Genomic DNA, 26394 nt, shown 5'->3' on the forward strand with positions numbered 1-26394 from the left:
AAATGACTGCTTCTTGGAGCAGCTGGTCCTAGAACACACAAGAGGAGAGGCAATTCTTGCTTAAGTCCTAAGTGGCGTACAGGAGCTGGTCCAAGAGGTGAATACAGCTGGACTTATTAATAGTGATCATAATAATACACCTCTACCCCGATAGAGCGCTGTCCTCGGGAGCCAAAATTTTTTTACCGCGTTACAGGTGAAACTGCGTTATATCAAACTTGCTTTGATCTGACGGAGTGCGCAGCCCCGCCCCCCTGGAGCGCTGCTTTACTGCGTTATATCCGAATTTGTGTTATAGCAGGTCGCGTTATATCGGGGTAGAGGGGTACAATTAAATTTAACATCCCTGTGGCGGGGAAAACATAGCAGCCCAACACGGTAGCATTTAATTTCAGAAAGGAGAACTACACAAAAATGAGGAAGTTCGTTAAACAGAAATTAAAAGGTATAGCTCCAAAAGTGAAATTCCTTCAAGCTGCATGGAAACACCATAATAGAGGCTCAACTTAAATGTATACCCCAAATTAAAAAACAGAACCAAACTGTTTAAGTACATCAGAAGTAGGAAGCCTATTAAACAACCAGTGGGGCCACTGGATGATCAAGACGCTAAAGGAGCACTCCAGGATGATAAGGCCATTGTGGAGAAACTAAATGAATTGTTTGCATCGGTCTCCATGGCTGAGGACGTGAGGGAGATTCCAAACCTGAGCCATTCTTTTTAGGTGACAGATCTGAGGAACTGTCCCAGATTGAGGTGTCATTATCAATTTGTTCCAAAACCTCCTCTAAACTAAACAGTAATAAGTCACTGGGACCAGATGGTATTCACCCAAGAGTTCTGAAGGAACTCCAGTGTGAAATTGCAGAACTACTAACTTTAGTCTGTAACCTATCATTTAAATCAGTTTCTGTACTAAATGACTGGAGGATAGCTAATGTGACACCATTTTTTTTTAAAAGGGCTCCAGAGGTGATCCCGGCAATTACAGGCCAGTAAGCCTGACTTCAGTACCAGGCAAACTTATTGAAACTATAGTAAAAAACAAAATTGTCAGACATATAGATGAACATAATTTGTTGGGGAAAAGTCAACATAGTTTTTGTAAAGGGAAATCATGCCTCACTAATCTACTAGAATTCTCTGAGGGAATCAACAAGCATGTGGAAAAGGGAGATCCAGTGGATATAGGGTACTTAGATTTTCCGAAAACCTTTGACAAGGTCCCTCACCAAATGCTCTTAAGCAAAGTAAGCAGTCCTGGGATAAGAATAGGGTGAGCAGACATCCTGTTTTTAAAGGGACAGTCCCATATTTAAGCCTTCTTCCGGGTGTCCTGACTTTTTGTTAAATAGGGGCAAATTGTCCCATATTTTCTATTATCACAACAGAGAGCCGGCAGCGGGGAGGGCAGCAGGCGGCCGTGCCCTCCCTCCCCTTGCTCGCCCCAGCGCGCGTCCATACCAGAGTCTCCGTTGCTGGCTCCTTCAGCGGCAGCAGCATTGGCGGCGGTAGCAGCGCCAGAGAGTCCACCATTCCCGCTGTTGCTCCTGCCCCGCTGTCCAGGAAGCACCCCCGCCGCAGTCAGCTCCCACCTTACAAGGGTGAGTAGCCGGTGCAGGGCGTGCCCCCACTCCTCCTCCATACACCTGCTGTGCCCCCAATCCGGCGCCTGGGGCAGCCCATGGGGATGGGGGGGCCCTGCTCAGCCCCAGCCGGAGGATCCCTGGTCCCCTGGGCGGAGGGGCTCTGCTGGCCCCCTGGCTAGGGTAGCAGGCTGCAAGCAGCATTTCACCTTGCTGCCGACCTCCCCACATGTGGGACCCCTACTGGGGCACGAAGGAACGTGATGGGGGGGGAGTGGCAATGCCAGCTCTGCACTGGAGAGAGGGCCAGGGAGAGTGGCTCAGGCAGCCCTGCATGCAAGCATGGGGGGGGGGGGGTAAATTCGGACCACCAGCCACTGGTGGGCATGTGGCAGGGAGGTTTGGATCACCAGCGGTGCAGGTGGGTGGCAGGGGAGCTCAGAGGACCAGCCCAGTGCACGGAGAAGGGGGGGCCTCGGATCAATCCTGCACCCAAGCAGGAAGGGGGCTGCGGGGGGAATCGCAGGCAGGCAGCGGCGGGGGGACTCGGAGGACCAGCCCCGCAAACAGGCAGGCGGCGAAGGGGTTCGGACAGGGTGGGGGGGTCACAGGCGGGGTGGCTTGTGCTGGCCCCGGGTGCCATTGGGGAGGAGGACCTCAAGGTGGCCCCGCATAGGTGGGAGGCAGGGAGGGCTCAGGCTGGCCCAAGCGCATGGAGTGGCAAGGGTGGTCTCCAGTGGAGAGCATGGAGAGGCTGGGGGACCTCAGGGAGGATTTAGGCTGGTCATGCACAGGGGCAGTGGGGGTGGAATGGTGTTTCGGGCCAGCCCGTGGGTGTCCTGTTTTCCCTTTGGGAAAATATGGTCACCCTAGATAAGAGGGAAGGTACTCTCATGGATCAGTAACTGGCTAAAAGATAGGAAACAAAGGGTAGGAATAAATGGTCAGTTTTCACAGTGGAGAGAGGTAAATAGTGGTGTCTCCCAGGGGTCTGTACTGGGACCAGTCCTATTCAATGCATTCATAAATGATCTGGGAGAAGGAGTAAATACTGAGGTGGCAAAATTTACACATTTACCACAATATTTACTGCAGTGGCTTATGTCCACACTACTCTCCTTCTGTCGGTGGTGCCTTATGTCAATCTGTGTAGTGTAGACCAGGACTTAGACCAGGGGTTGGCAATATTCGGCACGCGGCTCGCCAGGGTAAGCACCCTAGCGGGCCGGGCCAGTTTATTTACCTGCTGACGTGGCACGTTCGGCCGATCGCGGCCCCCACTGGCCGCGGTTCGCCGTCCCGGGCCAATGGGGGCGGCGAGAAGCCGCGGCCAGCACATCCCTCGGCCTGCGCCACTTCCCTCCGCCCCCATTGGCCGGGGATGGCGAACCGTGGCCAGTGGGGGCCGCGATCGGCCGAACCTGCCGCGTCAGCAGGTAAATAAACTGGCCCGGCCCGCTAGGGTGCTTACCCTGGCGAGTTGCGTGCCGAACGTTGCCGACCCCGACTTAGACATTAATCCTGTAATGAGTTCCATGCAAGAGGATCCATTGCTGAATAGTGCCTTAGAAGGGGTTTCATGTGAATAGCCCATGGCTTCAATGGGACTACTCACGTGAGTAAGCATTATACCCAGCTGTACGTGTTCGAAGGATTAGGCCCCAAACTTACTACATAAAGGAAAATCACTTGACACGAAGTGCTGTCAAATGCACAAAGTGAAAAATATGAAATGATGGGAAAAAATTGGGTTTGTTTTCCAACCTCTTTCAGTTAGTCATCTCTGATGTTAGTTCTAACAATGATAAAGTAAGAAATTGTCAAAATTGTGACTTAAATTGACAGTGTCCCTTTATCAGATACTTAATGGTCTCATGAAAAGTCAGGATGCAAATAACTGAAAAGTAGCAAGAAGCAAACTTTTGTGTGTGTGTAAAATATATATATATATATACTTTTTTTTTTTTTAAGAGATACAGAGAGCAGTTACAGGCGTAGGTCCTGATCCAACAAGTGATAGCACACAGTCACACTGCTCCATCTGTGCAAAGCAATGCAGCCACAGTAGCATTCTCACTTACAGTCACTTGAAGGATCAGGGCTTCAGGTCCCAAACCTGCATGGAACCCCACTGAATCCACCCAGCAGGTACTCCTTGCAGGATTAGGAGCCTTGTTTTTACATCTGTTGTGCAGAAAATACTCAAACTGTTTTATAGAGCATATGGAAGGAGCACCTGAAAAGAAATAATTTGATGCTAAAATGAATTTGAGGAACTCAACTCCTGGAAGGTCTCTGAATATATTAGTCTGTGAAAAATAAGGGAAATGCAGAGCTTAGCTTTCGTATTTTAAGATTTAGGGTTTGTTTGTTTGTTTAATGGCAGGTATTGTTATATCAGCTTCAATAGCAAGCAGTCTGAAAATACAGTAAAAATAAAACTCGCTTAAAAGACATCAGAAGTCTACACCAGATTTGTTTCTTTTTTGTTACAATATATTAATGTAACTTGGATAAGACTCTCAAATACTGTTAACTTTAGTTAAATTCACATCAGTTAACAGCATAAGATATTTGTTATCTCATTACATCTGAGGTCAGTTATCAATTAATTCTGACAGGCCCCAAATCTGCAAAGATTTATTCATGTGCACAACTTTAGTGGGAGGATGCATGTGCTTAAACACTTGACAGAATAAGTTAGTTTAGCGAAACATTTGTTTGAGCTACATCACTTTTGTTATCACATGTTAAACAACAAACTTCAAGTAAACATACACACAAATTGTATGCACATTTAGCACAATGCATACACGAGAGCAGAGTATTATAGAAGGAGAGATAACTAACATGATAGTTAAGGCTCTTTTCCTGCAACAACAGGACAGGTCTCAACGCAGATGCAGTAATCTGCCAACATGCTACCAATTATAAGGTTGAAGCCTAAATAGCATGTTTTTCCATTCTAAACCCCAATTTTTAGATGCTTTCTGAAACATTCACTTTTGCATTGAAATTATTCAGACTTGGACTCTGCTCAAGTGTGATTTGTACAAAAAACATTCAAACATAGTTTAGCTGTTTTGGAGTGCAAAAATAAGAAAAATACACCTTTCCCATCATAGATAAAATCTTGCAACCTTATGAGGAACAGCAGCAGTGCCAAAATGACAGGTTGATAGAAAGTTAAAATGAGGCATGGAAACAGCCCTCATTGAGAAATGCCTTAGAACTTCCTAATTAAATTGGTTTTAATTTGACAGAGTCATGTGTCTTTGGAAATAAAAAGAAGTCACTTTGTTAACAGTACTGCATATGTTCACTTTGTAGCAACGTTTGGCGCAAAGGCAGGTTGAACTCACTGAACACAAATGACTAATTTAACTGTGTTTTTAAAAAAATAGGAAGGTGTGTGATGGGGCGTTCTCTGGCTAAATTGTTCCACATTATGCAACTTTTTCTCCAGGAAATTCCACCCATAAAGAAAATGCTAAGGTTACACAATACTCAGAAGGTAAGAAATAATGTATAATACCGTATATGCCCTGTGCATGAACTACAATAAAGACTTTACATAACCACCTCATTCTCTGAAGATTGTGCTATGTAACTATTATGCTAATTGAGCTACAAACTTTAGGGTACTATATATTCCAGCAAATGTTCACTATTACCTTATCCTTTTATACATCTCTAGTGCAAAAATATTTTTCTATGTTGTTTTAATAAAAAAACACTTTCATGGACCCAGAATACATAAAGTAATATACAATAAAGAATGTTAAAAATGTATTAAAATTGTCATACTATGTAATATAAACTATATTGTAGTACACATTTAAGGTTGCACATGCAACCTCATACTTTGTCATTTCTTAATATCTGAGTGTTTAACTATGCAGCCTTAGCAGTCTTTCAACATGAGTTTTATTTTTGGATGGATTGAATTCTTAAAGTCTTCTTACAATGTCAGCGTTTGAGACCTAGCAAATGAGGAACAATTAAGTTAGATTCCAAGAGATTCATAAGTCTGAGGGGCTACAATAAAAACAAAAATTCCAAAAAAAAGCAGTCATGCAGGACACGGGCAAAGAAAATGACTTTGTAGAAAAAGTTGTTCAACTCACCAATCCATTGTTTGGCTGAGGTTAAAAAGACAAACATTACTAAGATGCATCAGTGAGGAATTAGAACACAAACGAAGGCCCAATCCTACAAACACATGACTTTAGTCTCAAGGAGTATATGTGATAAAGTTGCTCATGTATGTGCTTGAAGGACTGGAGCGCAAGTGTTACTGTAAAAAGTACAGAGTATTGCTTAAAGATATGCCACTGACTTTGATAGGACCGGGAATCCATCCTATTTGTTTAACTCTGGCAACTTCAATCTACAAAGGTAAAAACTTCAAAGTCTCACAATGCAGCTTAAATATTAATCTAGAGCTGGCAAGCGATTAAAAAAATTAATCGCGATTAATCGTGCTGTTAAACAGTAATAGAATACTATTTATTTAAATATCTTTGGATGCTTTCTACATTTTCAAATATATTGATTTCAATTACAATACAGAATACAAAGTGTACAGTGCTCACTTTGCAAATATTTGTAATAAAAATAAATATACTCTATAAAGATAAAAGAAATAGTATTTTCATTTCATGTAATACAAGTAATCTCTTTATCACGAAAGTTGAACTTACAAATGTTGAATTATGTACAAAAAAACCCTGCATTCAAAAATAAAATAACGTAAAACTTTAGAGCCTACAAGTTCACTCAGTACTACTTCAGCCAATCACTCAGACAAACAAGTTTGGTTACAATTTGCAGGAGATAATGCTGCCCATTTCTTGTTTACAATGTCACCTGAAAGTGAGAACAGGCGTTCACAAGGCACTGTTATAGCCGGCATCGCAAGATATTTACGTGCCAGATGCACTAAAGATTCATATGTCTCTTCATGCTTCAACCATCATTCCAGAGGACATGCGTCCATGCTGATGATGGATTCTGCTTGATAACGATCCAAAGCAGAGCCGACCAACGCACGTTCATTTTCATCATCTGAGTCAGATGCCACCAGCAGAAGATTAATTTTCTATTTTGGTGGTTCGGGTTCTGTAGTTTCAGAGTGTTGCTCTTTTAAGTCTTCTGAAAGCATGCTCCACAAGGCGTCCCTCTCAGATTTTGGACAGCACTTCAGATTCTTAAACCTTGGGTGGAGTGCTATAGCTATTTTTAGAAAACTCACATTGGTACCTTCTTTGTGTTTTGTCAAATCTGCTGTGAAAGTGTTCTTAAAACAAACATGTGCTGGGTCATCATCCAAGACTGCTATAACATGAAATCTATGGCAGAATGTGGGTAACGCAGAACAGGAGATGTACAATTCTCCCCCAAGGAGTTCAGTCACAAATTTAATTAATGCATTTTTTAATGAGTGTCATCAGCATGAAAGCATGAAGGGGCACACAAATGTTTAGCATATCTGGCACGTAAATACCTTGCAATGCTGGCTACAAAAGTTCCATGCAAACGCCTGTTCTCACTTTCAGGTGACATTGTAAATAAGAAGCAGGCAACAGTATCTCCAATAAATGTAAACAAACTTGTTTTTCTTAGCGATTGGCTGAACAAGAAGTAGGACTGAGTGGATTTGTAGGCGCTAAAGTTTTACACTGTTTTGTTTTTGAGTGCAGTTATGTAACAAAAAAAATCTACATTTGTAAGTTACACTTTCATGATAAAGAGACTGCATTACAGTACTTGTATGAGGTGAACTAAAAAGTACTATTTCTTTTATCATTTTTACAGTGCAAATATTTGTAATCAAACATATTAAGTGAGCACTGTACACTTTGTATTGTGTTGTAATAGAAATCAATATATTTGAAAATGTAGAAAAACATCCAAAAATATTTTATAAATTTCAATTGGTATTCTTTTAACAGTGCGATTAATCACAATTAACTTATCATGATTAATTTTTGAGTTAATCACATGAGTTAACTGCAATTAATCGACAGCCCTATATTAAACTAACTCAGCAACTCACAAATTCAAAAGAAGTTATTATTTCGCTTGAATCTCTCAGGATACACCTGATATTTCAGCCATTAGCCTTTTTCAGAGATTATCTAAAGAATGTAAACCCTGCAGGCAGGCACTATGCCTGTCTACAATACACCATGCACATTTATGGCACCATTTCAATAACAAGAAGAAGAAATTAGGTGTCTTTCAGCCAAATCTGAAGTTATTTAAAATTACACTATATATAGCCTCACCTGTTCAATATATTTAAATATACTGGATGTTTAGATTATACTTTTCCAGTGTTTTCTCAAAGGGCTATGGTCACCTACCCTCTATGAAATTAAACTGAAAGCAAAATATATTGCTCAACAATTATCTACTCGGTTTACCTAATATGATTACTTCTATGACAAGTTAGGATATATTTAAGATGTTGCCCTAGACAGAGCGCTATGTAACCAGAAGGCTTCTAGATTAAAAATCTTTGCTATGTGATGCAAAGGATACCTAGGTTAATCTTAATCTCAGTGAATAGGAGACTTTGAAAAGTCTTAAATGATATAAAGACTGGTAAGGGGGAACTTGATAAACTGGTAATAGTGGTGAGAGACAGAAACAAAGCTAGATAAAACCAACTAAAAGTCATGAATGATAAAAAAAATTCAGGGAGGATAGTTTCAACTCAGAAAGCACATTACATACATTATCCTGCTTATGAAAACAGGTAGTATGAACTTGGAGACCAACCAGCCTAACTTTAATGAGAGCTATTGAGTAGCACACTGAACGGAGTGATTCTGTGATTAACTTTACTGAAATACATTTCTTCAGCAGGTTGTACTTATATAGGCCATTTTCTTGGGGGAGAGGGGGTTTGGGGTTTTTTGGCACTGACATTTGTTTATTTTCTTATGTTCTCTCATAGAAGTTTGGCCACTGATTTCAATGGAAGCAGGTCCAGGTCCCAAATCTTTAGGAAATGTTCTGATTTGGTTGCATTGACTAGGAATATCTAGTCAACTATTCCTTCATACATAGCAACAATAATGAACAAGAGCTGTTTATAGAAAAGAAAGACTAATGAGCGTCAAAACACTGACCCATGTGTCAAATTAATGTGTCTTCATTGGAGGGACACCTATATAAGATATGGCCCAAACCTTGAGAAGAGGGACCGTTAAATTAAAAAAAACTATGAAGAAGGGCAATATTCCCATGAATTTTGTTTTTATGTCTAATAAAAACCAAAAATAGCCACTTGCTATGGGTTTTGCAAGCCCAACCTCATACCAGTGAAAGAGAAACTGAAAGTCATAGTAAGTAGAAACCACAACTAAATTGACTAGCTGGTGTTCATTATCCAAACCAAGTAAATACAGTAAAAGAAAAAGTTCAGAGAATATTATGTTAAGGCCTGATGCTACCTACAGTAGGAAGTGTTTGTAGTACTGGTTGTCAAGATTGGTCCTATTTCCTGAGATTATTCACAGTAGTAAGCATGAAACCACATACTGAGAGTGTTTGCAAGATTATACTGGGGTGCTGAAACAATTTTTATAGCAGGCGTGCGGATGACAGAAACATATTTGGTGTTTGTTATTATTACTCCAAGCCAGCATCCCTAGTTCTAGCACCACTGCGTGTACATATTAATCATTTTCTATTTGGAGAATCTGATGTTTAATTTGTAACATGGGAAAAGATCTCTTTTAAATATATGGGTTTTTTTTAAACCCTAACACCATCCCTTTAAATTACTGGCCCTTGTGCTTGACAGACACCCATTGTGAGACCACTATCTCAATTTGGCTTGGGAAAGGAATCAGGTGACTAATCGATGAAGGCAAAAGCAAAGTCCTTTCAGGTTCCATCAGATCTGACCCGTGTCAGAGTCTAAGATCCCCAACTGCAGAAGTGCTGCAATGGGGCAACACTGCTGCCCTATGTGTATTACCCAGCCAAACGTGAATGTGCAGTGCCATAACTGTACGTGGTGTACCACAGACCCTGACGGGGCGCACTCCCTCCCCGGGGCAGTTCCCAAGCAAGAGGATGCAGGTGGGAAGGCCCCTTGAACTCCCTTCACGCAGAGACCAGCCACCAGCGCGGCTAAAGCCAAATCCCCCAGGCACGGGGCGCAGGCCCCGCAGAGACCCCTACACAGCTAGCAACACCCACCTCCCTGCAGCGCCTGCCAGCAGCGCAAGGGGCCTGCACCTCAAACACCGCCGCCCCCACCAAAGGGGGAAGCTGCAGAGGCAGGCGGGGGGGAATCAACCCACTCTAGCAAAGTTCCACCAAGGGCAGGCCCCATCCGGCAGCCTCCCTCCAGCCAAGCCGGGCGGACACCCCCCGGGAAAGGCAGCGGCCCGGTCGGCGCCTGGGAAGGGCGCAGCCCGGCAGCAGCGGCTCCCGACTCACCTTGGCAGCCATGCTTCGTCCCGTGCAGCCGGCCCCTTCCTGTCCCAACGCGGCAGGCACCGCCCCGCCTGCGCACCAGGCCGGCCGCCGCCGCGCGCCGCAGCCAGCTCATTGGCTGCGACGGGGCCCGGGGCCCAGCCGGCGCGCGCGTGATCCGCCGCTCCCCTCGCGCCCGGCTTGAGCAAGGGGCGCACGTGACTCCGGGCTGCGCTGTCCAGCAGCAAAGGGCGGCCGGGGAACGGCGCGAGCGGGAGGTGGCATGCCTCTGGTTCAGGGACAGCCGATCAAGGGGCATCTGGGCAGACAGCGGAGTGGGGCTTTGCTGAGGAGAGTGGCAAGCCGCCCGTTGCTGCTTTTGCATGCCCTTCCTGCAGGTGGGTTATGAAAGAGCCACAGTGAACAACAGTGACTCTGTAAAATGGAGCCACAAGTACTCCTGTTCTTTTTGGGATACAGACTAACACGGCCTCTACTCTGAATTCTGTAAAATGGGATTCTGGAGAACAATCAGTTGCATACATACAAAATGGGAAATGACTGCCTAGGAAGGGAGAAAGTCTCTAAGGTGCCACAAGTACTCCTGTTCTTTTTGAGAAAGGTCATAGTGGACCACAAGCTAAATATGAGTCAACAGTAAAACATTGTTGCAAAAAAAGCAAACATCCTTCTGGGATGTATTAGCAGAAGTATTGTGAGCAAGACAGGAGAAGTGATTTTTCCGCTCTACTCTGCACTGATTAGGCCTCAGCTGGAGTATTGTGTCCAGTTCTGGGCGCCACATTTCAGAAAAGATGTGGACAAATTGGAGAAAGTCTGGAGAAGAGCAACAAAAATGATTAAAGTTCTAGAAAACATGACCTCTGAGGGAAGATTGAAAAATTGGGTTTATTTAGTCTGGAGAAGAGAAGACTGAGAGGGGACATGATAACAGTTTTCGTACATAAAAGGCTAGTACAAGAAGCAATGGGCTGAAATTGCAGCAAGGGAAGTTTAGGTTGGACATTAGGAAAAACTTCCTAACTGTCAGAGTGAGTAAGCACTGGAATAAATTGCCTAGGAAGGTTGTGGAATCTCCATCATTGGGGATTTTTATGAGCAGGTTGGACAAACACCTCTCAAGGATGGTCTGGATAATACTTAGTCCTGCCTTGAGTGCAAGGGACTGGATTAGATGACCTCTTGAGGTCCCTTCCAGTTCATGATTCTAGTCATTGCCTCATGGCTGCAAGCTCCTGTATTTATTGTACAGCGTCTGGCACAGTGGGGCCCAGATCTTATTTGTGGCCAGCTGTAGTTAAATAATTATCACACCAGGCATTTAGGTGCAATGCTAAAGTAGTAGTATTATGCATCCAGTTTGCACAGTTGACAATTAAAAAGGATCTTTCCTAAACTGAACTGCCACAGATTCATCAGAGATCTGACAGTCACACTGGGTTCTTTCTGGCTATGAGCATTAATAAAGATTTTGGAGCTAGTGGAAAGTTTCCCTCCTCAGATGTTCAAATTCCTTTTCCTTCTTCCTGCCAAATCGCAAATTAATACTACATAGCTAATCAAATTATTTTAACAGAACACATTTATTTTCAAATTAAAATCTCACTAAACTTCAAAAGTTTTTGCCTTCACACGGGACAATTCATTTTTGATTCTAAATTGGGGAAGTGGCTAATTAGGAACCAAAATGACAATCATACATTACTGAAGAGCCAGGGTCAAGAGAATGACAGAAAAGGGCCCAATTCTGGCCTTTCTGTCCTCCAACATTTCCACTGACTTAATTAGAGCAGGATCAGCCCAAAATGTAATCTAACTAGATGGTGCTATGTCAGACAGACCAAAAAATGTTGAAATGTTGAGGGTATCAGGCTACACTACAAGCACTACTGCGATACAGCTGTAGCACTGCAGCTACGCCTCTGTGGTGTAGACACTTACTACAATGATGGAAGGGGGTTTTCTGTCTCTGTATATATTAAATCCACCCCCTCAAGAGGCATTAGCAGCTGCATCTAAGTGTTGGTTAGGTGCTCCTAAGGGCATGAAAATTTTCACAAACCTGAGTGGAGTAGCTAGATCGACTTAGTTTTAGGTAACAGAGGGTCCTGTGGTACCTTAGAGACTAACAGAAGTATTGGGAGCATAAGCTTTCGTGGGTAAGAACCTCACTTCTTCAGATGCAAGTAATGGAAATCTCCAGAGGCAGGTATAAATCAGTATGGAGATAATGAGGTTAGTTCAATCAGGGAGGGTGAGGTGCTCTGCTAGCAGTTGAGGTGTGAACACCAAGGGAGGAGAAACTGCTTCTGTAGTTGGATAGCCATTCACAGTCTTTGTTTAATCCTGATCTGATGGTGTCAAATTTGCAAATGAACTGGAGCTCAGCAGTTTCTCTTTGGAGTCTGGTCCTGAAGTTTTTTTGCTGTAAGATGGCTACCTTTACATCTGCTATTGTGTGGCCAGGGAGGTTGAAGTGTTCTCCTACAGGTTTTTGTATATTGCCATTCCTGATATCTGACTTGTGTCCATTTATCCTCTTGCGTAGTGACTGTCCAGTTTGGCCAATGTACATAGCAGAGGGGCATTGCTGGCATATGATGGCATATATAACATTGGTGGACGTGCAGGTGAATGAACCGGTGATGTTGTAGCTGATCTGGTTAGGTCCTGTGATGGTGTTGCTGGTGTAGATTTAGTTTTAGGTGTAGACCAGGCCTGAGAAACAAGGGGAAATCATCTACTTGATCTATCAAATCATTACTTACGCTACTTGGTCAGAAGAAATAAAGACTTCAGCCAGTTTGGAGATGCAATGAAGAAAGCAAGCAAGATACAAGGATTACTAGCAAGAGAAATGCATTATAAATTAAAGAGTGTGTGTGATGAGTGTGTCAGTGTTACTCCTCTCAATAAATCAGGTTCTCATGTCCAAAGCTGTGTATGTGATCCACTCCTGACTACATGGTATCTCCCTTGGTTGCCTAAAGTCAGGGTGCTACTAGGGGAGATTATCAAAGGCATAATGGCAGTTAGGTACATAGGCCCTGGTTCTCAAAGATATTTAGGTACCTAACTCCCATTGAAGTCAATGTTATATGCTAAAATACCTTTGAGGATCTGGGTCAATTCCCACCTTAGTGTTTTAGCACAATGCTTTATTTTGAGATACTCTGAGACTGACATAAAAAAATAAAATCAAACTCATTTCTATTATTTTAGGCCCTAATTCTGTAAACAAACGTATTTGACTTTAAACGCGAGTAGTTCCAGTAAAATCAAAGCATAACGTTAAGCAACATGTGAAAGCATTTGCAGGATCTGAGCCTTGGTTAGTAAATTTGAGATAATTAGTTTTTTTAATTATAAATGAATATAATCAGTTCATCTATAAACTGCATAAATGTTTTCTGATAATTTTTAACACTACTGCTAAGAGAAGGACATTCATAGAGACAGTATACAGTCATAATTGTGTTTCAACATAAATACACAAAAGCAAGGACATTTACAGTTGAGGCTAAAAGTCCGTTTTAAACTGTCCCATTGAGCCTTACTATTGCAAAAACAGACTGCAAGGGATTTTTTTCAATTCCAGATTGCTATGAAATTGTAAGTGGATCACTAGTATATCTACTGTTGTATTAATGTCAAGAGTCAAAAGAGTTAAAGTTAAATAAACTCTTTCACTGTCCAACATAAAAACAGTAATGCAAAGAAGTCCTTTTTTTTTTTTCCTACAGAGCTTTGTTTACTCAGTTGCTTGGCAAACACCCAAAAGTATTCATTCTAAAATTGAAAGTTTATTGATCAAACACAAGAAAGAACAAGAAATTAAAATAAGCATTTATATTGAAACTGAAACTGAGTGATTATGCAAAATAAGCAATCAAAACCTGTAAAGTCTCTTTTCAAAATATTAGCATCTTTTATTTTCAGATCAACCTTTCTTTGATGAAAAGGAAAGGGTTAATTTTACTTCCTGGTCTGGTGAGAAACATCTCCTGTTTCTAACAAACAGACAAAAGGTAGAGGAGAGATAGGATAGAAAAGGTAGGGAATATATGGCTTTTGTTGATGTCGTTGGAACTCTGGACAGCTGGCCAGTCACAAGTGGATGCTTTGGCTGGCAAGTCAACCACCCCACCTGTTGCTTGGATCCTGGTTCACTTTCTGGATCATCATCTGGTTGGGTCTTTTCTTCTTAGAGCAGGATTGTGATCATCTCATCTTGCTATGCTGATGCAATGCAATTGATTTCAGGGTTTGATAAAAAACGGAGAGAGAGAGAGAGAGAGAGATTAGGAAATAGTGGGGCAGAAAGTAACACAAAAGGGGAGAGAGGCAAAACTGGATCTTATGTGCCTTTGTGATGCTGGCAATGTATCTCCACTGATGGCTGAGGATTGGATGTCATGATGATATGATGATTTTCAGAATTTACTAGTGAAAAATAAAGTTCTTTGAACAAAAGCAAGGCCAGCCGGCCTTCCTCCTGGAAGAAAATCTCTCAGTCTGAATTGCTACTTCAGTCTTGTGGTCAAGGAAGATGAGATGGGAAAAAGTGGCGGCATATTTCATTCCCCTCATTATTTTGTCCACTGGTTAGGCCTAATCTCTATCAGTCAAATTTTGATCCATTAACTTCTGATCCCACATCTTCTGTTTTTACCAAGTATAATTTCAACAGTCATTGATTCATATCAGCAGGTTATTTTTGTTTGGACTAATCCAGCTCCTTTGGTTCTCTTGTGCTTGTTTATAATGTTTATTTATTGAAAACAACAACATATTTTTCATGGTTAATTTCCAAATAGGCAAAAAGCATAGGTTATTGTAACATTTTATGAACATTCACTCGCATTACATTTGAGCTTACAATAGCATTACATTTTAGATCCAAAAATCACAACACTTCCTATGGTACTTATATGTCCCTCATTACTGTAGTATCTTGTCCGAGACCAATGCAGGTTTGAATGAGTATTTGAGTGAAGGAGGAAAATTGAAGCAAAGACAGATTGCAATTCAAAACATGTGGTTGTTTATTAATGGGGAATGAATTACAACTTGGGCTGGGGAGGAATACCTTTGCCACTAGCAATACTATCAGAGCAAAAACATTCACACAACTCTAATTAAAAGAGAAACAAGTCATCAATCAAAAGTATCACCAGAACAGTAATATATGTAACTTGAAACAGTCTATTTACATCCAACAACGAAGAACCGAATGATCTGTAATCAACTGCTCACTAAAAACCAGAACAGACATACAAAACTGAGTAAACCGTACATACATTAATCGAATCCTATACCACAACAGTAATTAATACAATAATTCGTCCCCTATATACTATACACGAGATTTGGTACCAAGTAAGGGAGGAGAAGGAAGGAAGAGGCCAAGCAGACAAAATATTTACAAAAATTGAAATGCACATACCACACTCCAGGCGCAGCTGACCAGCAGTACAGACACCAGGGGCATGACGGGATGTAATCCGAAACGACACGGCATGAGCCGGCTAAATCCGGAGGAGACCCTGGCTGAAAGGGTGATCAGACCTTTCAGCTAACACGCGGACACTCCCACAGATTTTGGCACGGGACATACTTTTATTCGAAGACCTTTACTTGTGCCAGCATTCGATTGGTCCCCCGCTCCTACACCAACCGGGTTCCGAGCTGGTGCCCTCTACGTCAACAGATACTGCACCCGGCACACTAAGTTTATGCACACGACACGCCAGTATTGTAGCACATGGTACCAATGTGACCTACAATTGACCAGGCAGAAGGTTCGAGAATAGGCACACGGCACCACGGTGGTGCACACGACACCAATGTGTTGCACATGACACCAATGTGATCTTTTGACCGACAATTGGCCATACAGATATCATGTCTGAGCATAGGGTTGCGACATATCTGAGCACTTCACACTCTTTCATGGATTTCTCCTCACAACACCTCTATGAAGTAGGGAAGTGTTATTAGCCCCATTTTACATATAGGGAACTGAGGCACAGAAAGGCCATGGGTGAGATTTTCAAGAGCACCTAAGTGAGTTAGGTGCATAACTCCCATTGGCTTTCAATGGGAATTAGGTGCCTAACTAAGGCACTTTTTTCATTATTATTAATAATGTTTATTTATTTGTATTACCATGGTGCCTAGGAGCCCTAGTCAAACAAAAAGACAGTCTCTTCCCTAAAGAGTTTACAATCTAAGTACTGTACCTCCAAGTAGCATACTGGAATCCCCATATTCACCCCGTCATAGAATTAGGCTATATTTCTTACAAAGCATGCCATGTAAGATGTCATATGAAAAGTCATGATCTGCTGAAACTCTTTGTTCTGTCCAAATATGTATATGGTTAGTGTGTATCAAGTTATGAGATTTTGCTATATAGTTGTTACTGAAATATGTTGTAAGTTTGCTAGTGAAATACAAAGGAGGCAAATCACTCCCAGGAGGGTATTCAATCACCATTAATCATCAGGAGTGTTGTAAACAAGGGATTTACAATACTGTGAAAAAGCTAAATAAGCATCACACAATGGGGGATTGCTCAACTCTCTGACTCAGGAAAGCCCAGTAGGACATGTCTGGGGCCTTGGCTACACTTGCGAGTTGCAGCGCTGTAAAGCCGCCCCCAGCACTGTAACTCACTCCCCGTCCACACTGGCAAGGCATTTGCAGCGCTGTATCTCCTTGGTTGCAGCGCTGCATGTACTCCACCTCTCCGAGAGGAATAGCAAGTGCAGTGTGGCCACCCAATGCGCTGTGAATGGCCTCCAGAATTATTCGACAGTATCCCACAATGCCTGTTCTAGCCACTCTTGTCATCAGTTCAAACTCTACTGCCCTGGCCTCAGGTAACCAACCATGTGACCGACCCTTTACATTCCCCGGGAATTTTAAAAATCCCCTTCCTGTTTGCTCAGCCCGGCGTGGCATGGAGTGCTATCAGCAAATCTTTCCAGGTGACCATGCCTCCACGCGCCAAGCGAGCCCCAGCATGGAGCAATGGCGAGTTGCTGGCCCTCATCAGTGTTTGGGGGGAGGAAGCTGTACAGTCCCAGCTGCGCTCCAGCCGTAGGAATTACGATACTTTCGGGAAGGTATCAAAGGACATGATGGAAAGGGGCCATGACCGGGACGCCCTGCAGTGCAGGATTAAAGTCAAGAAGCTGCAGAGTGCCTACCGCAAAGCCCGTGACGCAAACGGCCACTCGGGTGCTCCCCCTGCAGATTCTACAAGGAGCTGGATGCGATACTTGGGGTTAACCCCACCTCCACTCCGAGCACCACCATGGACACTTCAGAGCCGGTGTGAGGGGGGGAGGAGGAGGAGGAAAACGGGAGTGATGGTGGTGGGCCGGATGGAGACACCCCGGAATCCCTGGAGCCATGCAGCCAGGAGCTCTTCTCGAACCAGGAGGATGGTAACCAGTCGCAGTGGCTGGTACTTGGTGGAGGACAAACAGAAGAGCAGGTTCCCGGTAAGCGTTTTTTTTTTTTCGGGAAGGAATTTTTTCGGTGCAGGCTCTTTGGGAGAGGAGGGTTAAGCATGCATGCCTAGATGTGGTATAGTGCATTGATGTGGTTTATCACATCGCGGTAATCAGCCTCGGTAATTCTTCGAATGTCTCATCCAGAACGTGTGCAATGCGCTTGCGCAGGTTTATAGGGAGAGCCACCGTGGTCCTTGTCCCAGCCAGGCTAACGTGTCCGCGCCACTGTGCCGCGAGGGGCAGGGGGACCATTGCTGCACACAGCCAAGCTGCATATGGGCCAGGGCGGAACCCGCATTGCAGTAGAAGACCCTCCCTTGCTTCCCAGATCACCCTCAGCAGCGAGATATCGTCCAGGACGAACTCCTGTGGAAAATATTGGGACAGTGTTCAGTGTAGGTGCCCCCTGAAGCTGTTGGCTCTCCCCAAGGCACAGAAACCCAGAGGACAGTGCAGCCCTGAAACAATCAGTCCCCATTACTCACCATTTTGAGGCTCCCGTGGGATATGTGTGCTCTGTTTCAGACGGGAAAATTATGCTATTGTGTAGACCCTGTGTGTTTTCTACTCCTTAAATGCAGGGGGAATCATTACTCTGTCTGGTATAAACAATGCTGCCTCTGTTAAATGTTACGTTTTGCCTATACAGCTGCATCAACCTTGAGATCTCAGCCGTCCCTCTTATCGCCTGCCAGAGACTGCAAAGACTCAGGAAGAGACCGCGAAAAAGCAAAGAAGACATGCTGCAAGAAGTGATGCGGCAATCTATTAAAGAGAACGAGAAGGCACAGGACTGGAGGGAGAGAGAAAGCAGGATCCGCCAGGAAAACGCAGCGCACCGGTGGCAAAGCACCGCACACCGTCAGCAAAGCACTGATAGGCTCATCAGCATCCTGGAGCGCCAAGCAGATGCTATCCAGGAGCTGGTAGCCATGCAGAAAGAGGAGCAGTACCGAAAACGCAAACGCCACCCCCCCTACAGCCCTTGTCCCAAAACTCTTTCCGTTGTGCCCCACTGTCACCTCCAACCCACTTCCCCAACTTCCGTGTTCTTCACGCCACCCGCTGCCTCCAACACCACCCAGCCCTGAAAACCACGACTCTTACCCTCTGCACTCAACCCACATCACCATGCAGTATAGCCATCCTGAAGTGCAGCACTCACTGCACAGCACACCAGACAGGACATACACGTATCTGTGATTGCACTGTTCCCCACTCCACCCCCTTTTTTCTTTTCAATAAATAATTTTTTTTCTTTTCAATAAATGGATTCTTTGGCTTTGAAAACATTCTTTATTATTGCATAAAGTAAAAGACTCCTTAGCCCAGGAAATAAACAGGCACTGCAAGTCTGCTTGTCTGCTAAGCAGACACTGATTCCTAAAGATTGGAACTACTGCACTTCACTCCCGTGCAGGGCATCAGATATCACTGCTGGTTTTCAGCCTCGAATTGCTCCCTCGAATTGCTCCCTCAAGGCATCCCTAATCCTTGCAGCCCCACGCTGGGCCCCTGTAATAGCCCTGCTCTCTGGCTGTGCAAATTCAGCCTCCAGGTGTTGAACCTCGGAGGTCCATGCCTGAGTGAAGCTTTCACCCCTCCCTTCACAAATATTATGGAGGGCACAGCACGCGGATATAACCGCGGGGATGCTGCTTTCGGCCAAGTCCAGCTTCCCATACAGAGATCGCCAGCAGGCCTTTAAACGGCCAAAAGCACACTCCACAGTCATTCGGCACCGGCTCAGCCTGTAGTTCAACCGTTCCTTGCTGCTGTCAAGGCTCCCTGTGTAGGGTTTCATGAGCCACGGCATTAATGAGTAAGCGGGATCTCCAAGGATCACAATGGGCATTTCAACTTCCCCTACCGTGATCGTCCGCTCTGGGAAAAAAGTCCCGGCCTGCATCTTCCTGAACAGCCAAGTGTTCTGAAAGATGCATGCGTCATGCACCTTTCCAGGCCAGCCTGTGTTAATGTCAATGAAACGCCCACGGTGATCCACAAGCGCCTGGAGAACCATAGAGAAATACCCCTTCCGATTAACGTACTCGGATCCTAGGTGGGGTGGTGCCAGAATAGGAATGTGCGTCCCATCTATTGCCCCTCCACAGTTAGGGAACCCCATTTTGTGCAAAGCCATCCACTATTTCCTGCACGTTACCCAGAGTCACGGTTCTTCTGAGTAGGATGCGATTAATGGCCTTGCAAACTTGCATCAACACGATTCCAACGGTCGACTTTCCCACTCCAAACTGGTTTGCGACCGACCGGTAGCTGTCTGGAGTTGCCAGCTTCCAGATTGCAATAGCCATCCGCTTCTCCACTGGCAGGGCAGCTCTCAATCTCATGTCCTTGCGCCGCAGGGTGGGGGCAAGCTCCTCACACAGTCCCATGAAAGTGGCTTTTCTCATCCGAAAGTTCTGCAGCCACTGCTCGTCATCCCAGACTTCCATGACGATGTGATCCCACCACTCAGTGCTTGTTTCCCGAACCCAAAAGCGGCGTTCCACGGTGCTAAGCATGTCCGTGAATGCCACAAGCAATTTCGTGTCGTACGCGTTACACGTCTCGATAGCATCGTCGGAATCCTCATCCTCACTGTCACTTTGGATCTTAAGGAATAGTTCAATAGCCAAACGTGACATGCTGGCGAGACTCGTCAGCATACGCCTCAGCAGTTTGGACTCCATTTCCCGCAGACAGATCGCGCTGCACAGAAACCGTTGAAAGATGGTGCCAAAGTTGAACGGAAACAAAGGGATTTCTGGGATGCGAACCGATGCATCACGGGGCATTGGGACAGGACCCAGAATCCCCCGCACCCACGCCCCCTTCCCACAACCCACGGCGCCAGAATGGGAAAAGGTGCTCTGTGGGATAGCTGCCCATAATGCACCGCTCCCAATAGCGCTGCAATTGCCGCAAATGTGGCCACGATAGTGCGCTGGGCAGCTGTCAGTGTGGACAAACTGCAGCGCTCTCCCTACTCAGCTGCACGAAGTCAGGTTTAACTCACAGCGCTGTACATCTGAAAGTGTAGCCAAGGCCTGGGTTAGTGTTTTCAAGGCACATAGTACTTTTTTTTTTGTAACTATCTCTGACCTTTTATGCCTACCACTTATAATAACTTAAAATCTATCTTTCTCTAGTTAATCAATCTGTTTTATATTTTACCTAAAACACTGTGTTTTGGTTGAAGTGCTTGGGAAATCTCAGCTATGTTTACAAAGGCTTGTGTATGTCCTCTCCACATTGAGGGAGGGGCGGACTGGGTAATAAACTTACACTGGCCAGGGCAAGATGGGACAGCCCTGGAGTGCAAGGCTGGGGAGAATTGGCTGGTGTCTTTCTCTGTGTGATTCTTGAGTGGCTCTGGGAGCATTCATGCAATCTATCTGGGTGTGGGGTTGTGCTGAGTGATGTCAGTGCCTGGAGAGGTTTGCTGCTTGTCATTAGCAAAGCATTGTGAGAAACAGCTCAGTCTGGAGAGTTAAGGGAGCACAATGGTACCCCAGTTCCAGGTGGTACCCCAGGGATCCCGTCACAAAGAGACAACATTAAAACAGGTGGATACAGACAGACTGACATGGAAGTACCAGGACACACTGAGACAATCTTGGTCAGTACACTAGGCAGTGATCTCGTCCGTCCAGCAACCTCACTGTTGTTAAGTTTTTTTGTAGGCATCACATGAAAGGAGAGTTTTATGGAAGGATCTGAAGGAGACCAATGAAGTGAGTCTGCAGATGTTTACAAGGATTTCTTCCCAAGTGTGAGGGGCAGCATGGAAGCAAACACAAAGTGTTTGAAAATTTAACAAGTAGGTGATGGAAGCTGATCAACGGCAAGTGCCAACCTTCTGATCCTGAATGAGATAGGGTGTGGCTCCGTGGTGAAGGGCCTTGAAAGCAAAGATAAGCTGCTTATATCTGATGTGCTAAAGAAGAGGGAACCAGTGGAGAAACACAAAGAGAAGTGTGACATGGTCAAAGTGACAGACTAGGAGAATGATCTTTGCAGCAGCATTCTGCGTGGATCTGAGCATGGCAAGATTAAACTTGTTAGGGCCAGAGAAAAGGAAGTTGCAATAATCATGATGTGAGATAATGACAGTTTTAGCTGCATGGCTAGAAAAGGCAAGGCTTTTGAAAATTCCACCCCAAGATGACACAGAAAGTCTATGGTGGAGCAGGAAATTGAATCCAGATTTCCTAAGTCATAGGCAAATGCCCTAACCACTGGGCCATCTTTCCTTACCACAAGGTCTGGGCTTCCTACAATACAGTAGGAGTCTAGCTAGAAGTTGCCTATTTTGACCTATCCTGCAAACAGCAGTAGTAGAGTACTCAATATATCCTTTTGGACATGGACCAATATTCACTTCAAGAATTCCAGTGGAAGCCTGACAGAGGCTCCAAGTAGTGGCAAATCCATGGTGGGGGAATTTGCAGTCGAAAGTGGCTACATCTCCATGCTAGTTAACGGTGAAGAAGCATGATTAAGACTGATTCAGTGCCTACCCTAAGCAGCTTCTAGCAGCCAGGTTCCTGTACAATCCAGACTGCATGCCTCCCATCAAATATTTTGTAGTCGCATTATTTGCCCAATTCAGATTTTGACCCACATACTATACAGGAGCATATTACATCTACGGAGGGGACTGGCATTCACAAAGACAAAGGTGGTGGGTCAGACGTTATTCTTTCTTTACAAATACATTATTGTTAAAATGGAAGAGTTGAAAATGGCCTAAAAGTTTTAAAATGCAATCTTAAATAAATAAATCAGTAAACGGATCCATTCATATTGACTGTAAAAAATATAGGATTAGATCCTCTGCTGGTATAAATCAGCATGGCTGAATGAATTATGCTTGTTTTCACCAGCTAAGGATCTGGCCCATAGTATATAAGAGACATCTCACAAACAAAGGATGTTCTGTTTCTTTCATAAGTGAAAAACACTTCATAACTCAGGAGTACCATTGGCATGAATAAGTTATGAAAAATCTTCACAACCAAAAGAAACATAATCATCCTTCATGTATAACAGATTTGTTTATTCTGTAAAGATTCATTTCAGTTGATTAATTATCAGTATCTGCTGATGGTGGAGGTAACAAGCCACCTCTGATGAGAGAATTATTGGCGTACATGCTCAGAATATTTATTACCTAACATGTTGTATATGCTTAGAATATTTATCATACTATACACTACTATTTTTTCCAGCTAGATACCAAATATAAATTACACTCCAGATACATAAAATAGGTATATTTTTCCAGGCTTTTTTTAGTAGCGGGATTTTTTAAAAAATAAATCAATAGAAAATTAATAAGATGCAGTCATGTGTTTGTATGTCAAATCTTTTGCAAGTGCTAAGCAGTGCTGCTCTCTGTGTTAAATCATTGTTATTCTGAACTAGTAAAAGATTTGCATAAGTGCAAATGGCAGTTTCTAACAATGCCATCAGAATGATTTTAGCTGATACCAAATGGAATCTATGCCAGCTAGTTGCTTGCTTGTTGACCATTATTCACAGATGTGAGTCAGGAAAATGGCGGTTCAGCCAGAAGGAAATCAGTTCCCCTACCCCTCAATTTCATTTATCACTTAAACAAAATTATAATATGTGAACTGAAATCAAATACAAATGAAAGATTAAATTTCCCCCATTCTAAAGCATTTATGCAAAGAAATAAATCTTGTCATAAAAAAGTCCACTAATCACTATAGAATAAAGGGGAAAAGAGAACCTAGGCATCTCAAGTATTTAGCATTCAGATTTCAGTTTTTCAACACAGCATGTAAATTTACACTTTCCAAAGTGACTTTATTCATCAATATGAACAGTATTTAAAATTATAGAGGTGTTTATTCACAGTCAGGCCATATAGAAATAATCAACAAATGTCTTCATCAAGACCATTCCCATTACTAAACAAGGTCACAATTTTTTTACCAGACTTTACTATGTAAAAGATTTACCATCATTCTTATTTTATATATAGAGATATATATGCCTAATATTTTCAGAGCATAATATAGAAGCTCTGCTGCCTAATGGCAAAAGTTCTGCATGACCTGCTAACAAATTCTTCCTCCTAGTTTGAGTAACCTTACAAATATCTGAAAATATGAACATTTTCTTGAATTGAAACTGTTTTATTTCATTTTCCAGACAACTGACATTTTTCCCCTCTCCTCACAGGGTGGATTTGATTTAAAAACTCGAATTAATCATGGATTTCTACATAAAATGCATTCTTGTTGGTTGTTATAACCTTAATACATATTCTTCACAACTCAGAGATAGATGTAGGTTTCATTTTTACAAGGTACACACCTTTTTAAAGTGATTTATTTTGGAAACTTTTCAGATTAGTTTTACAGCTATATCAGAAAATGAATGATTGGTTATTTCATTTACCAAAGGTAATTGAAGCAGATATTTATGAAGTCATTGGGAGGCAAACTATCTGCAATTCAACAGGTTAATCATTAATATTTGGAGGATTTTCTTGCCATGCTGTATTAGGAGGAGAACGTCACCAGACAGACATTTAAATTGTTTTATTTAACTAAAACAACAATGTTATGTATTCTGATTTTTTTCTTCAACAGCAAACATATAATATTTTAACAAAACAAGCATATGAATTTTTGAATTTAATTAACCATTCAAGTTTTTTTAAAATCAGGTTTGCTTTTGTTAAAATAGTTTTTAACTAAAATAGGTAAATGAAAATTAAAAAAACAAACAAACAAAAATTAAATTGGCTATGTCAGCCAGGTCAACGTGAGAAACTTAAAATATTGGCTTCTGCTGCTAATTCCGTCGTCTTCACCTTCAGTTTCCTTTTTGCTCATAATCTGGAAAAGAAAAACAAGCTTTCCTGCTTTTTCAGGTCCCAAACAATTTCTCAATTTGGAATGAATTAGTCCAAAGGAAGAAAATATTCTTTCTGCACCGGCAGAAGAAGCTACTGCTGTTAAAAGTGAGATTATCACTTCAACAGTCTCTAAATCCAAGTGCTCAAATGACTTCCGTCAGTTCACTGGTGTGACTTTCTTTAAAACATCATCAGCAAACATATATTTCTTGAATGGTTCACCCTTAGCTCTGAAGTTTATTATAGTTGGCACTATGAAGGGATGATTGCTGGATGTCCATGTCATAGCCAACTCCTCTTCTTCATCCGTTAAGGTTTGACCCTGGGGTACCAAGTATTGAGAATATTTGCAAGAAAATGAGCTAGAGATAGTGCTTGTCCCATTGTTTTTTTTAATGCTTATAATTTAACTCTGTCATGGCATATTTCTCTTCTAAGGATCTCACTCGGTTCCTTCCAAATTTAATAGCGTCAGCAATAAAACAGCTATTTCCCTTCATTTTGTTCAAGGCTACAGAAATAGGCTTCAGGGTACTCAGCATATGTTCAACAGTTTTCTTAAACCCAATGTTGAGAACTTTGGCTGTGACAGTGCCATCTATTTTTTCATGATTTTGTTCACAAACTGTCATCAGATTAGACCAGTTCTTGATATAGCGCTCAAACAGTCCACTACTGAGTTCCATCGCAAATCTTGTGGGAGAGTTAGCTTGGTTCCTCCCACTTTTTTCAGAGCAGCTGCTGCAAAGTAGTTGTTATGGAAGTATTTTGCAATTTCAACAACATTAGCCTTTATTTCTGGAACACTGAAGTCTTTGGCTAGGAGGTGCATCAAATGTGCACTGCAACTGTATGTTATTAGCTTTGGACTCTTTTCACTCTCTTCTAAATTTCTTCTCATCTTGGATACATTTGCAGCATTGTCTGTGACCAAGCTGTGTACTAGACATTTGAATTTTGTTTGTTTGTTTGTTATAGCTTTTATTGCTACTTCTTGTAAGTATTCTGCTGTATGTGCATTTCCTGATGTTGTTTCTGTAAGGAAAACATTCCCTTCTTCTGTTGTCACACAAGCACATACAACAGGGTCATTGTGGGCATTGCCCAACACACCAAGACTCAGGTTCACAATTTCACCCTCTAAACCTTTTGCACACTGCTCAATTTCTCTTTCATACACTTTTTCTAGCAATTTGCCTGCAACATCAGCTCTGTTGAGCGGACTGTATCCTGGCCTTAATGACTGAACCATGTTAATGAAGTGTGCGTTCTCAATCAGACAAAAAGGAGAGTTTGTTGCATAAACAAACCGGGCAATTTTTTCATCAGTTACCTCTTTTTGTAATCTGTTTGTTCTTATCACAAACTTGTCTATGGTTGTTTCTGGATGATGGAGATTTTTTTTCTTTTTGCTACAGGTGATATACCATGGCTATGTGACATACATGATGTGACTGAACCACTATCATTGGCAGATAACTCTGAAACTATAGAAAATGATGGTGATCTTGAAGGTGGATAGTCTTCAGAATCCTGTATGTTGAGGATGGATTCTCCTAAACAAAATAAGTCAATGCAGTTATTTAATTATTATTGCCATACTACTCATTTAGTATTGCTCATTACATTCACTGACACTCAGTACTACTTTAAAGGTGAAATTGTAAAAGGAAGATCTGTCTATTTCAGCTATTTATTTTTTATCACAACTGCATCTAAAATGATAGTACCATAGAGTAACAACTATATTTTTTGCTCAAACATGAGAATTCAAGAATATCCAGAAGGAAGACAGGCAGTCCTTAAGAAAGAAGTATGAAATAAAAAAGTTTACCAACCTGAAGATCCTGCATGTTCACACATGTTCCTTTCATCATCTTCAACACAGTTTCCTCCTGAGAAGGAATGCTTATCATGATCTTGTTTCAT

At 42.7% G+C, this 26394-nt stretch overlaps 1 protein-coding gene across 2 annotated transcripts in view; it reads right to left on the reverse strand.

Moving 5' to 3' along the window:
- Positions 1–10185, reverse strand: part of SLC25A13 (solute carrier family 25 member 13) — a 128680-nt gene extending 118495 nt beyond the window's left edge. The window contains exon 1 of one of the 2 annotated variants that reach the window (XM_005299861.5): positions 10048–10185. In XM_005299861.5, coding sequence (XP_005299918.1) covers positions 10048–10059 — 12 coding nt within the window. In that variant the 5' untranslated portion in view covers positions 10060–10185. The remainder of the gene's footprint in view (positions 1–10047) is intronic. The other variant, XM_042856932.2, reaches the window with a different exon arrangement.
- Positions 10186–26394: the final 16209 nt, after the last annotated feature.

This window comes from Chrysemys picta, chromosome 2 (genome assembly GCF_011386835.1).
Source record: "Chrysemys picta bellii isolate R12L10 chromosome 2, ASM1138683v2, whole genome shotgun sequence".
Lineage (NCBI taxonomy): Eukaryota > Metazoa > Chordata > Testudines > Emydidae > Chrysemys > Chrysemys picta.